This window comes from Rhamphochromis sp. 'chilingali', assembly GCF_963969265.1.
Source record: "Rhamphochromis sp. 'chilingali' genome assembly, chromosome: 15".
Lineage (NCBI taxonomy): Eukaryota > Metazoa > Chordata > Actinopteri > Cichliformes > Cichlidae > Rhamphochromis > Rhamphochromis sp. 'chilingali'.
Genome location: NC_137942.1, coordinates 26,210,709 through 26,224,174, shown reverse-complemented (window position 1 = coordinate 26,224,174; position 13,466 = coordinate 26,210,709). Strand labels below are relative to the sequence as shown.

At 42.6% G+C, this 13,466-nt stretch overlaps 1 protein-coding gene across 1 annotated transcript in view; it reads right to left on the bottom strand.

Moving 5' to 3' along the window:
• Positions 1–16: 16 nt before the first annotated feature.
• The window catches only part of grin2ba (glutamate receptor, ionotropic, N-methyl D-aspartate 2B-a), a 139,514-nt gene continuing 126,064 nt past the window's right edge, over positions 17–13,466 (bottom strand). Inside the window, exons 17-18 of the mRNA XM_080906272.1 lie at positions 11,482–11,720; positions 17–2,959 (exon numbers count right to left, since the gene is read on the bottom strand). Coding sequence (XP_080762398.1) covers positions 677–2,959; positions 11,482–11,720 — 2,522 coding nt within the window. The 3' untranslated portion in view covers positions 17–676. The remainder of the gene's footprint in view (positions 2,960–11,481; positions 11,721–13,466) is intronic.

Here is a 13,466-nt window from a genome sequence, read left to right as displayed (position 1 = left end):
GGCTGTCTCCGTCCTGACTGAGCGTGAGAAAGACGGGGAAGCAGCAGTCATCGTCCCGTGTCGCCGCTCCAGCAAACGTGACCCTATCTACTTTTTCTGCTGTGACACTGGGGCAGATGGGCAGTTCAATCCCGTCTCTGCTCTCGCTGTCCTTCCTCGTGAGCGCTCAGCAGGGAGCCTTTCAGACAGCCATGGAATCGCAGCAGGCTCGACACGTCCCATAGCAGACTATGAAGAGGTGTCGGCCTCGTCGCGACGCCGACCGAGTACACTGACTTCTGCCACACTGGTGGATGGAAAATGGTAGACTTGAGTTAAGGGGAGGATGTTTATTGACCGTGTTTGGACATAAAAGTAGAGTAGCTTTGGCCATTTCTGAGAGAAGGGGGCGATATCCCACACTTCCTCAGGGTGTCCTGATTTGTTTCCCATTATTTCTTGCAAAAATCAAAACTTCTACGCATTATTTTATATTTCAGTCTCCACCTTTCAGTCTTTTCCTCCTTTAATCCCTTACCTCCCCTCCTCCCAATCCTAACATCTCAATATGGGCTAGGGTTAAAGTGTGTCTACAGCGTCTTTAAAGTCATCCCTGATCTCCTAGAACTAGATGCGCCTCTATTGCTCTCCTCACTCCCCCCTCCTTCGCCTCCGCTCCTCCTCCCATATTTGTCTTTCACACGTCAGACTCAATGCTGGAGAGTTTCTCATACACATGGCCATTGCTTCCGTTGAAGGGACGCGGGGGTCCGACCCCCAGCATGGAACCGTGGTGGTTCATTCCACCGAGGCTGAGCTCTTTCGGGAACCGGGGCGTCGCGCTGGACATCACCCCGGCCGCCGTGGCAGATGTTGGCAGATACGAAGTTGCACTCATCTGGCTCCTGAAGTCACTTCGGCTGTTTTTGGCAACTTGTTGCTGCTGCTGTTGCTTTTTCATGTAATATTGTTTGGCGCCGTGCATCAGACACTGGTCATCGCCAAAAGTGGGTATAAAGGGGTTTTGGTTTACCCGGTCGGGGTAAAGTGATTTGGATAAAGAGAACCCTGCCCCGCCCCCTCCTTCCATCAAAGACCTGTCCCTGTCTCTCATGTCTCTTTCCCCTATTGAGCGGCGGTGGACACCTTCTCCGCCTCTGAAGAGGCCCGACCGGCTCTCACCTCCGTAAAACAATGGGTCCCTGTCTCTTTCCCTTTCCCTCTCGGAGCCCCCGTGGCGTTCAAACATGTGCGCAAAGGGGCTGCTGCCCTCCATGTAGCGTTCTTTTTCCTTCAAGCTAACACTTCTGGGTGGGGGCAGCATTCCACCCATGCCTGCACCGCTCATGCCCCCACCTCCTCCTAAGCCTCCCATCAAACTGCCCATCCCACCCAATTCGTCTTTCTGCAGGTCGACAAATGCGTCATACGAGTGCTGCCGCCGAAGTGGCTTACCGAAACCGCCGCTCTTCCGCCTCTGCTGTGCCTGAGATTGAGACTGAGGGCCTGCGCCCATGCCACCCCCTCCTCCCCCACCCGCCCCGCCCCCCATCTGTTCCAAAAGGTGGTTGTTGTCCTCGCTGATATCGTAGAGGTTTCCTGTCTTTTTACAGCCTTCACAACGCATGCAGGTTGCGGAGCTGGGACGACTGCCTCCCCCTCCCGAGGACCCACAACTCATGCCGCCACCATAGCCACCTCCATGCAATGACATCTGCTTGCTCCCCAGTCCCCCACTAGCCCGACAGTTCCTGCACTCCCACTCTCCCCCAGCCAATCCAGAACCTCCCCCGCTCTTTGAATCAGACTTCTTGGGTTTGCTCTGAAGAAAGTCATCCACTGGTACCAGGGAGGTGCAGGTACTTACTCCTCCATCTCTGTTCCCAGGACCCTCAGTCAAGTCCACGTGTTCCCACTGAGGGACACCATCTTTGGGCCGAAACTGGTCCAAATAAAAATCTCTAACGCTCTCCTTTTCTCTGAAAAGATAAGAGTTCCCATCATTGTTCCCTCCTCCACCTCCCCCGCTTCCTCCGCCACCCCTCTTGCGTTCAGAGGGCAGCAGCGGTGGGGAACCAGAGCGGTGCCCGTGATAGTGGTGGTGACTGATGTGGTAAGGTTTCCTCCTGTAGCCCAGCTCAATCTCGTCTAGCTCCCGTCTGGACTTGGCAGAAGCCGGCCTCTTCTTCAGGCTGTCCCGGTACTGTTTGCGCTTTTTGGCGTTACCCTCCAGGTTTCCGTACGTTACCGTGTGCGTGGAAATGTCTGACACATCTGAGCGTATATTCCCATCATCATCTCCTCTCCCTGGACAATAGCTATGTCCAGGGATGTAGGTGGAACTCGAGGCACCTCCTTTGAAGGAGAATTTCCCATATAGGTCGGGCAGGCCTCCCTTGAAGCTCTGGCCCGAGGGAGGAGTCTGTCCGGACAGCAGGTCAAACTTGCTCATGTTCCTGTGGGTCAGTGCTGAACAGGGCTGAGTGGTAAAAATAGGGGTCACCCCTCCACCCAGGCTGTCACAGTCAAACATGCCGCCCTCCAAAGAACTAGCGCTACCCAAACTATGGGGTCTGTTGGGAGGAGGTCCGCTAAGCCCTAAAGTTGAACCATGGTGGTGTAGATAATGGTCCTGATACAAATTGCTGTCCTTAAGATGCAGGTTGCTAAACGTCCTCTCCACCTCACTGATGTAGTCGCTAAACATGTTGTCTTCTGGCATGTAGGGTGGCTTGCAGTCAGAGTGGCCCGCCAAGCTGCGCCGATGTTCGGAGATGTCGTAAACAGAAGATTCACGACGGATGAAGTCCAAAGCGCTGTGTGGTGAGCCGTTCACCCCTGACAGGGACGCCATGTTCTTGGCTGTCCGTAGGAGCCGCATGATGTTCGAATGGGTGTTGTTCATGGTGGCTGATGGCGAGTTCAATGCAGAGCTGCTTTTCTCCTCAATCTGCACCCCATGAATACAGCTGTAAATGCCCTGTGTGGGAGAAAAACAGGTGAGAGGAGGCATTAAAGGGTGCACATTTCAAACATTTGTTATTTGACACTGCAAAATCCTTCTCCTCACATATAAGGTCTTAAATAATCAGGCCTTATCTTATCTTACAGACCTAATAGTATCACCCCAATGGAGCACTTCGCTCTTGTACTGCAGGCTTACTTGTGGTTCCCAGAGTATTTAAAAGTTGAATGGGAGCTTTCAGCTTTAAGGCCTGTCTTCTGTGCAACCAGCTTCCAGTCTGGATTCAGGAGACAGACACTATCTCTACTTTTAAGATTAGACTTAAAACTTTTCTTTTTGATAAAGCATATATTTAGGGCTGGATCAGGTGACCCTACATCTTCCCTTAGTTAGGCTGCAATAGGCCTAGGCTGCGGGGGAGGGGGCTTCCCATAATGCACTTCCTCACTCATTTCTTTTCACTCACACTGTTTATATGCCAGTCTGCAGTTAATCATTCGTTATTATTAATCTTTGGCTCTTTTCAACAGTGCGTTTTTTATCCTGTCTCCCTCCCCTTCCTGTCAAAAGGGAGTTTTTCTTTCCCATTGTCGCCAAGTGCTTGCTCGTCTGATTGTTGGTTTTTCTCTGTATTATAGTACGATCTTTACCTTACAGCATAAAGGTGATATGTAAATAAAATTGAACTGGACTGAACTGAATTGAATTGTAACACAAGCCAACAGAGGTGTTTTGGCCACAGTGTCCACCCATCCATCCCACATATCTGACAGAAGCGATAAAGTTTTACATCAGTCAATCCAGGTTGTCTACATAGACCAGGTAACCAAGGGCACTAGATTTATGATTTATTTTAAAGATGGGGGGTGAAGCTACCTGGAGAGGACAGGACAGGCCTCACGACTGAAAAACACACAAACCCACCAGCAATCAGTCAATCTTATTTAATGTCGTATTTTATGTCATCTCTTCACAGTGGGTACAAAACTGGAAATGCACTGATATGATTCAAAATTTATGTTTCGTGGTAGTTAATGGCACAGAAACACAACCAATGACATCAGATGTGTCGTCTCATAAAAAAGATGAAGGGGAAAAAAAGAGCCGGTGTGTTTAATGAAAAACTTTGAGACGGCAAAGCAAGCAAACATAAAAAAACCGCTACGGCTTTCGGTATCGATTCTGTCAACACCTCGCTGTATGCGGTAAGGGAAATAGATGTCCTTTATATACAGAAATGTGGCATATTCACTGATGTGAAATAAAGTGGGGCAGTGCGAGTGCGCAAACAGTGTGAAGATTCAGAGAGGATAGTGTACCTTGATGGGTGATGATTGATAAAGGCCAAGTGGCTGGAAGAACTCCTCGGACCCCGCCAATCAATACTTTTACTCAATGTGATTAGAATTCAGCTGAACAATATCCTTCGGCAGTTATTAGGGATGAAGAGAAAGGCCAAGCCAAGGAGACACTAGCTGAGCATCATAGTGACAGAAAGACAAACTGCTCCATTTGCATCCAGTGATCTACGATACAATATTCAGATAAAAATGGATGTACAGCAGAGCGCAAACCAGGCTTGACAGATGGGGACTGTAAAGTATCGGATCAATTCCCGACAATGATTTTACTCATTTTTTTCCCTGCAGATGACGACGGGAACCACTGTTAGAGATCAAAGATCATCCCATTGCAGAGGTCAAGGTCCCGTCATAAGGCGAAGTCTGTCTTGGATGTCAGATCTTCTTCTTCTCCTCCTTTTACCCAACAATATCATCACCTGAGCCTGACTTTTCCTTTCCCAAGCCACTTGTTTCTAGTAATTAATTAGTTACATGGACAGTGGCTGCATTGCAGCAGAAAGGCTTCATCCCTCATTCTTCTTTTTAAATAATGTTATTACTTCTTTTAATTTCACAGTCGGTTAACAGCCAAGTACGCAAAGCTTGACAGTGGCTAAAACTAAGAGGTTAATATAAATACAAAATGACTCAACAGTATTCAGGAAAGCGCACACGCCCACCTTTGTGAAATTCCTCTTTTCTTTTCCCCCAACTCAGAACCATCTTTTAATGTTTATCCGGTCCTTCTCCATGTCATCTGTGTTTCCTTTTTTCCATCTGGCTGTTTGTATAATTAGTCATCCCTTCATCGCTTTTGTTTTTCTTATTTTATTGTTCTGATTACACCCCACCTGCTGCCGAATCTGTCACATCCTCCCTCCCGTGACATCTATGATATAATCAACTTTTGGGAAGATTTTTTTTCTGCGACATTCAGCTTAATTTGCCGGCAAGCTTCCCTCATTAGCACTTAACCTGATAGCGGAGGGTAAAATTAACATTGTAATGATTTACAGGGCGAGATCGAGATAAATATTTGCACTTTTTTTTTTTACATTTCTTTTATGCATGAATAAGCAGTAGCAACCAGTCAGAGAAAGAATGAGAAGCATTGAGTCTAGGACGAGACTGCATGCTTAATCTTCACCAGCAGATTTTGTCTACTCTGCAGGCCCACATAAAGTAACAGTTGGCAGGGCTGGTTCCACAGTAGCTGATTGTTTGGTCAGGATGTGTAAAAGAAATAACGGCGGCCAGAGAACTCCTCAGAATCCAAGGTATCACATCAAAATCTATAAGAGCTCCTGATTGCAAATAGAACAGCGTCTGAACAGGTAGCGGCGTATAATTTAATACAGCCTGAGCGTGCTGTAAGCATGTGTTCCTTAATGCAAACGAACTTAGCCATGACGCGATCTGAGGCCTGTGAAAAGTGGAGCGATTAAACCTCTAATACATTTACAGTTCTTAAGTCATTAGAGGCTTTTAAATCAATATAATTAATTTGTTTCAGTGATCCAGGTGGGACCTGGAGGAGCAGGTAGCCGGGGGGAGAACTGCTCACAGATCTGCCGAGGGGGGAGCGCTAACCGACCGTGAAGCCATGACCGGAGCCACGTGACTCACACCAGCCGTGGCAGATGTCTCATTTTTTACACCGCCGAGCTTAAATGTTAATTGCTGCAATAACAATAAGGTTTATTGGATTATGCTGTGAAATTAAAAAAGCGGAATCAATCGGAGTGGCAGCGTAAGAGAGGAAAAAGAGGGAAGAGAAAGCACACGGCTGGAGAGAAAACACTCAAGTAAATGAGAAGGAGACAATGCGACGTCTTGGCCAAAAGATAATAAACAGCAGCTTCCACTGTTCCACAATTCCCGTGATCTGTGCTACACATGCAAATCGACGCTCCCAATGAATATTTCCCCTGAATATTTTAACATGCTGAATCATCTGGCTGTATTTGCGGACACACAGCGTTCATTTATTTTGTCACATCGCAGCAAAGACGCCGGTAATTTCTGTAAATGAGAGCAATCGCTGAATGTTACACAAAGCATAATTGGTCTCTGATCCGGTTCCCATACAAATTGTAATGATGCAATAATGAACAACAACAACCAGCCTGTCTATGGAAAGGAGAAATCGGCTGACATTTTAGCAACAAGTATGCCATGCTCGTTCTACAAAAAAACAGACACGGACAGGCGTAAACGCCGCTACAGCACAGGCGCAAAATTAACACCACACAAAATAATCAAAGTTGAGCACTGGAGCGGAATATGAGAGCAAGGAGGGGTACTTTTTTCTACTTTTTTTTAAAATACAAAGCCTTGTTTTCTTGGCACAAGCCGACCCAGCACCACAACAGCATATCAAATGGAGGCAGAAAGCAGCAGTGTGTGGCTTCTCTGCTGTAAATTAGCCACGTGGTTTAGCATGCAGTGTTTCACCTTCACAGGCGCACAGTGAATTACACCGGAGCCATGTCAAAACAATTGGAATGCAAATCAAATACCTTGGGGGTGACTTTGGTCTCCTGGGACCCGGTAATCTACCCTCTCCGGTTCCGTGGCTGATTTTTTGTTGAGTGAAGTATTGATTTCAGCTCAGCATTTTGTAAATATTTACCTCATGGGCATCAGAAAGGCCAAGGCATCAAAAGTAAAGGAGAAAGCTCTCTCTATATGTGTGTGTGTACTTTGGCAGCGGTAGTTTGATTTGGGTAAGTGGAATGCATCTTTGAATTTTTAGAATCTCTTAGGCCTTAAAGAGTAAAGCACCTTCATTTGTGAGCCATTAGAGACAGTAATGAAGTAATGAGTAATGATGGTGACTTCACAGACGAGGACGATTCAGTTACGCAGAGGTTAATTTGAATTATAGCCAGCTGGATGTCTTGTACCACCTACTTTAGAGCAGCCTTTCCACGACCAAATAACTGTACTGTTTTGGCTGCTGTCATTCATACCTGTGAGCTGACAATAATAATTATTACAATGAAGAAAATTGTGGAAACTGTTATCACTAGTCGCTAAGCCTTCAAGAGGTACTAGTCATTTAATCTAATTGTTTACATTTTAATTGATGCACAATACCAGTAAATTGTTGTGTCCAATATATTATGCAGCCATCTGCCACTAGATGGAGCTGCACCCCCGACATCGTTGTAAAAAACTTAAAACTCTGTTAATTGAGGCCTTATATTGTAAGTTAAGCATATTGTTGTATTATTGCCTTGTTGCCAATACAAGCTAAGGGCTCAGTTACATGGGCCTAGAGACTGGTTGGCAACCATCTAGCAACCACAGGGAAAAAATGTATATTTCCCAACTTTTAGGCAATTGCTTGCTGGCTGTTGTTGGGTGAAATAAGTGGCAAAAAGGGCGCTACACCAAACTGTGAGGAATTTTTGAGTTATTTTTGACCAGAATATGTCCCTCTGTGTTCTTATATAGCGAACGAATATCCATTTGTGCAGTTTCTCTAAAATTAGAAATATCCTGTCTCATATTGATGCTCAGAAGCTAGTTCATATATTTATTACTTCTAGGGTGAATGTTGCGATTTATTATTATAGGGAAATCCTAAAAACTCCCTGAAAAGCTGTCAGTTGATCCAAACGCTGCACCTTGAGTACTGACAGGAACTAGAAAGACAGCATGTTTCTCCCACACTGGCTTCTCTTCACTGGCTTCCTTTTAAATCTAGAATTAGTTTAAAATCCTTCTCCTCACTTAAAAAGTTTTTATCAGACTCTATCTTATCTTAAGGGCGTCAAAGTATCTTGTCACCCCAATAAAGCACTTCCCTCTTCCCAGGCTTACTTGTGGTTTCTAAAGTATTTAAAAGTAGAATGGGAGGCAGAGGGTTCAGTTTTTATTTATTTATTTATTTATTTATTTATTTATTTATTTATTTCACACTTTGTACAACAGTTTCCACAGCTAGTTCTTTCAGACAAACCAACCACATTTTCTATCAGTAAAGCACTGCAACCATGTGTGAAAAGGAGCAGTAGGAAGAAAATATTCTTATTAAACCCTGCCCCCTATCTACAATCCAACTTATATTGTAAGTCGGCACCAAAAATCAAGGAACAAACTAACATTAACACTTATTTCAAGTCCTAACTCAAACCAAACAACAAATTTACAATCAGAATATACCACTCCACATAGTAACAAGGAGAAAAGATAAGTAAATAAAATAAATGAGGCAAAAAAATAATGGATCTTTTTTCTATTAACACCAATTTTATTCACATTCTTCATATTGAGTTATCGTTTTAGACATGTAACACTTTTTAAAACAATGTAAATTTATACAATTCTTTAAATTATAATGAAGAGAGTTCCACAGTCGTATACCCCTAACCGTTGGACTCATTAATCTTTGTGTAGTCCTAGCTAGCTGATGCTTAAAATAAAATTTCCTTCTGCTGTCTTCTCCCCCCGAACACGTTAAAAAGACTCTTTGTAACTTAAAAGGCAAAATATTATTTTTAGCCTTAAACATAATTAATAGTGTCCGTAGTTTCACTAAATCTCCTAATTTTAATAATTTGGATTTTATAAATAATTTATTTGTATGTTCTCTAAATTTAACGTTATGAATCATTCGTATCACTTTCTTCTGTAATAAGTTTAGAGGTTTTATATTATATCCTCATATGTATTCCCCCAAACTTCGACACAGTAACTAAAGTATGAGAAAAACAATGAAAAATATAAAATGTGCATTGTTTTGTAATCTAATAAATCTCTTACATTTCCCAAACTATAAATGTCTTTAACCATCTTCTTTCTAATATACTCAATATGTGATTTCCACGTCAAATTTTCATCTACTATTACACCCAAAAAGCGAAATTCAGTAACTCTTTCAATCAATTCTCCATTAATGGACATAATGACTTCTTCCTCCTTTACACGATTGCCAAATATCATGAATTTCGTTTTTGTCAGATTCAAATATAATTTATTTACATCAAACCATTTTTTTAATCTTAACATCTAAGAAATCATAATTTCAACCAAATCTTTCAAATTCACTCCTGAGCAATAAAAATTTGTGTCATCTGCAAATAAAATAAAACTTAACCTTTTTGATACGTCACAGATATCATTAATATATAAATTAAAAAGTTTAGGTCCCAAAGTAGAACCTTGAGGAACGCCACATACAATCTTCAATCTTTCAGAAGTATTGCCGAGATAATGTGCATATTGCGACCTATTTTCTAAATAACTCCTTAACCAATTCAATGCCACTCCTCTCATACCATAATTATACAATTTAGAAATCAAAATAGAATGTTGTAACGTGTCAAAAGCTTTTTTTAAATCAACGAATACCCCAACTGTGTATTTATTATTATGGGTTGCAGATGAAATATCGTCAATGAAAGTCAACAATGTTAATGCCGTTGATCTATTTTTACAAAATCCAAATTGATTTTTATTTATTAGTTGATTTTTTTCAATAAAACTATCAAGTCTTTGCGCAAAAGGTTTTTCAAGCACTTTTGAAAACTGTGACAAAGAGACACTGGCCTATAGTTGTTAAAACTATGCTTATCTCCTGATTTATATAAGGGTATCACTTTTGCCACTTTCATTCGATCAGGAAATATTCCTGATTGTAACGAGAGATTAAAAATATAGCAAAGAGGAATACTTATACAGCCTAAAGTCTTTTTAATTATAACCATGTCTATACCATCACAGTCAGTAGGTTTTTTATTTTTAAAGTTTTCTACAATTGCTACTATTTCTTTTATGGTAATATCAGCTAAGAATATAGAATTAAGCACTCTACTTTCTCCTTTCTAGACTTTCTCATATTCTGGGTCGTCATTTTTTCTAATTAAATTTGCTAAAGTGGGTCCAACATTTACAAAAAAGGAATTTAATTCGTTTGCTACTTCAGTCTTGTCATCAACAACTTGATTATTCTTAATGAAATAAATAGGCCGATCTGAGGGTGTGTTCTTGTTACCCAATACTTCTTTAAAAATATTCCAAATGCCCTTAATATTATTCTTGTTTTCCTGAAAAAGTTTATTATAATAGTCTTTCTTGGCTTTTCTCAATATCTTCTGTGGAACCAGCTCCGAGTTTGGATTTGGGAAAGAGACACCCTCTCTGCTTTTAAAATTAGGCTTAAAACTTTCCACTATGGGTGACCAAAGCAATTGTAAATGGGTTTTTGATGCAACACTGTATACTGTAACTAATTCTACCAAGCGACAGAAAGCAACATCCCACAACTGCTGGCCAGTCGGTTAGGGAATACACATTTTTTCCTAGTGACCAGTGGTTACCAGGGGCTTTAGGTCAGCATTCCCCAAACCCCGGGCAACGGACCCGTACCGGTCTGTGAGCCGTTTGGTACTGGGCCGCGAGATTTGAGGCTCAGGAGTGAAATTTATGGTTTTCAGGGTTTTTATCGTTAACTTGGTTTACCTGAGAGAGGAGGACGTTACTCTCAATGTTGCTGGTGCATTTCAGGAGGATGCTGCTAATAAAGTTACACAATTACACAGTGAATTCACGTTTATTATTATATTTACAACATATCACAGTTTTTGTCTTGGTTATATCATTTTACTTTGTTGTATTTATCCTCCGACACCTTAAAGGCCGTTCTGTGAAAATATTGGCTGACATTAAACCGGTCCGTGGCGCAAAAGAGGTCAGGGACCACTGCTTTAGATGACTTAGCTTTAGCAATAGATTTTACAGCAACTACCATCTACCACTTGCAACCAGTCAAGGTTGCCAACAGGTCTCTAGGCCTGTGTAACTAGCCCTAACTCAGAATATTTGATTTATTTTTAATATTTTTTGGGGCCCTTTTATGGCTTTCTTTTTGATATAAACAGTGAAGACTGATAAGAAATCGGAAGACATGCGGCCGCAGCCCTTTGCTATGCGGCATATGGTTGCCTGCTCATTACAGTGAGCTAAACCAGCACCCCAACTCACAATGTTTACTACATAAGTAAATATGTAGCAATGATACGAAGGGTACAACATGAAATACACATACTGAAGTATCTGAATTGAAAAATTGTGTATTTGATGGTACTCCAACATGCAGCTATTATCTTATTTGGATAGCTAGGGTCAAAGTATTAACAAAGAGCCTTTTCTTGCTATAATAGCCCACTTTTCCCCACCCTTTCTCACCCTGCTGATTGAGAAGACGAAGCCGGGCTGGCCGGAGCAGACGCCCATGAAGCAGAAGCGCAGCTGCCAGTAGAACCAGTGTTCACAGATGAAGGTAATGAGTGAAAGAGCCATGGCAGCACCTAGCATGTAGAAAACGCCAGCCATGTTGTCCACATCCAGCTGGCTGGACATCACCTCATTCTTCTCATGGTGGCAGATCCCTGTCAGCCAGAGGGACTCCAGCTCCTCCATCTCACCTGGACAGAGGTATTGGCATGAGGTTTTGGGAAGAAGACGAAGGGAGGGAGAAAGTGACAGGACGAAGGAAGAAACAGATGGTGAGAAGAGATGGACGAGGAGCAGGCCAACAAGGAGGGGATTGGATGGAGGTGAGACAGGAGGGGCGTACGTGGACGGACAAGAGAAGAAGAAGGAGGGCACAGTGAGGATATGTGGGGGAAGTGTTTTTATGTTTGAGATGTGGAATTGAAGTAAAGAAAGGAGTGTGAAAAAGAGGGAATGGAAGTATTATATAAAGTAGAGAAGAGGGACATGATGTAATAACAAGATGGGTATTGGAGGACATGAGGGATGGAGAAAATGATGCAACAGAAGAAGAGAAGACGGAAGATGGCGGGCGGAAGAGAAAAGGGGGGTCAGGGTGGTTAGAAGTGAAATACAGATCTTAAATTCTGCAGCAGCTTCACAGCAGACAGAGGAAGAGCAAAACACACATGCCACCAGTCACATGTTAATCACATTAGTCTTATTTGCATTGTTTTCTCCAAATAATTGCATATATAGGTATCTGGTATGCATCTGACGCTAGTCCCCGAGCTTGTGCTTGTTTTTGTGGGTCACCTTCTGTTTCATCACGAGCTGTTCTCTATCAAAGCTGACTGTGGCAGGACAGGCGTCGGTTAATTAATCATACATTCAGCCGCTGTCGCTCCACGTCAGCGCAACTCCACCAACACACAGCCCAGCCTGGCCTCTGAGCATCAACAAGCGTCTCCGCAGCATGTAAACGTAAAAAAAAGAGGCACTGCACACAAAGGCATAAATACAGATACATCACCCAGCTGCCTCTACTTAGATCTACTGATAAACAGTAACTGGAACCCTTGTGCAGCTATTCTGACAGTGGCATCTCTAGTTAGGGCTGTCTCCTGGGAGTCAGTATGCCACTTTGTCATTAGTTTTCATTTAGCGCTGATTTTAGTGGGAAAACCTGCTCATCTTTTTGTTGTTCAATGGACATCAGAGAATACAGAGTGAGAGGAGACAACAACTGTAGTTGACTGGCTTAAAATCCAGGACACGGTTACAGTGTTTCACACTCTCATACAGAAACTGTCCTCCTTTCACACGGATAAGACTGAGACTAAGACACTATTTAATAGATCTTTTACTGAGTCTGTTTTATCTTTTCCTTGGTATCATGGTACGGTAACCTATCTCTGAAGGACAGAAACAAACTGATGCAAATTGTGAACTGGTTAGGGAAGCTGCGAGGTACATCACAGCTCAACTTAGAGTCTCTGTATACCAGACAGCTGCAGAGAAGGACCAGCTCCATCTTAAATAATGACTCCCACCCCTTTTGTTGGGATATTCAGCTTCTTCCCTTTGGACAGAGGTTTGTAGTCCTTAAATGCAGGAGAAAGCATTAGAGAAACGACTTTGTCTTAGTTGATATTCTTTATTAAACGATAGCAAATTTGCTTATATGCCTTTTTTTTTTTTACTATTTTTACTGGAACACTCTCACTTTTTTCCCTTTTATTTTTCTTATTGTGTCTATGTTACAATTGTCCAGTATTGGCGTTTGATGTCTGGTAGAAGTGTTGCCTGCACTTTGAACTGCAAAACAAATTTACCTATGGGTATCAATAAAGGAACCTGAGCCTAAGTGTTTGTTCAGGACTTGTAAGGAGTGTTAATAAAGGTTAATGTAACTGACAGCTTTTTGACTTCAACTTTCCTCCAGTCCTCCAAACCCC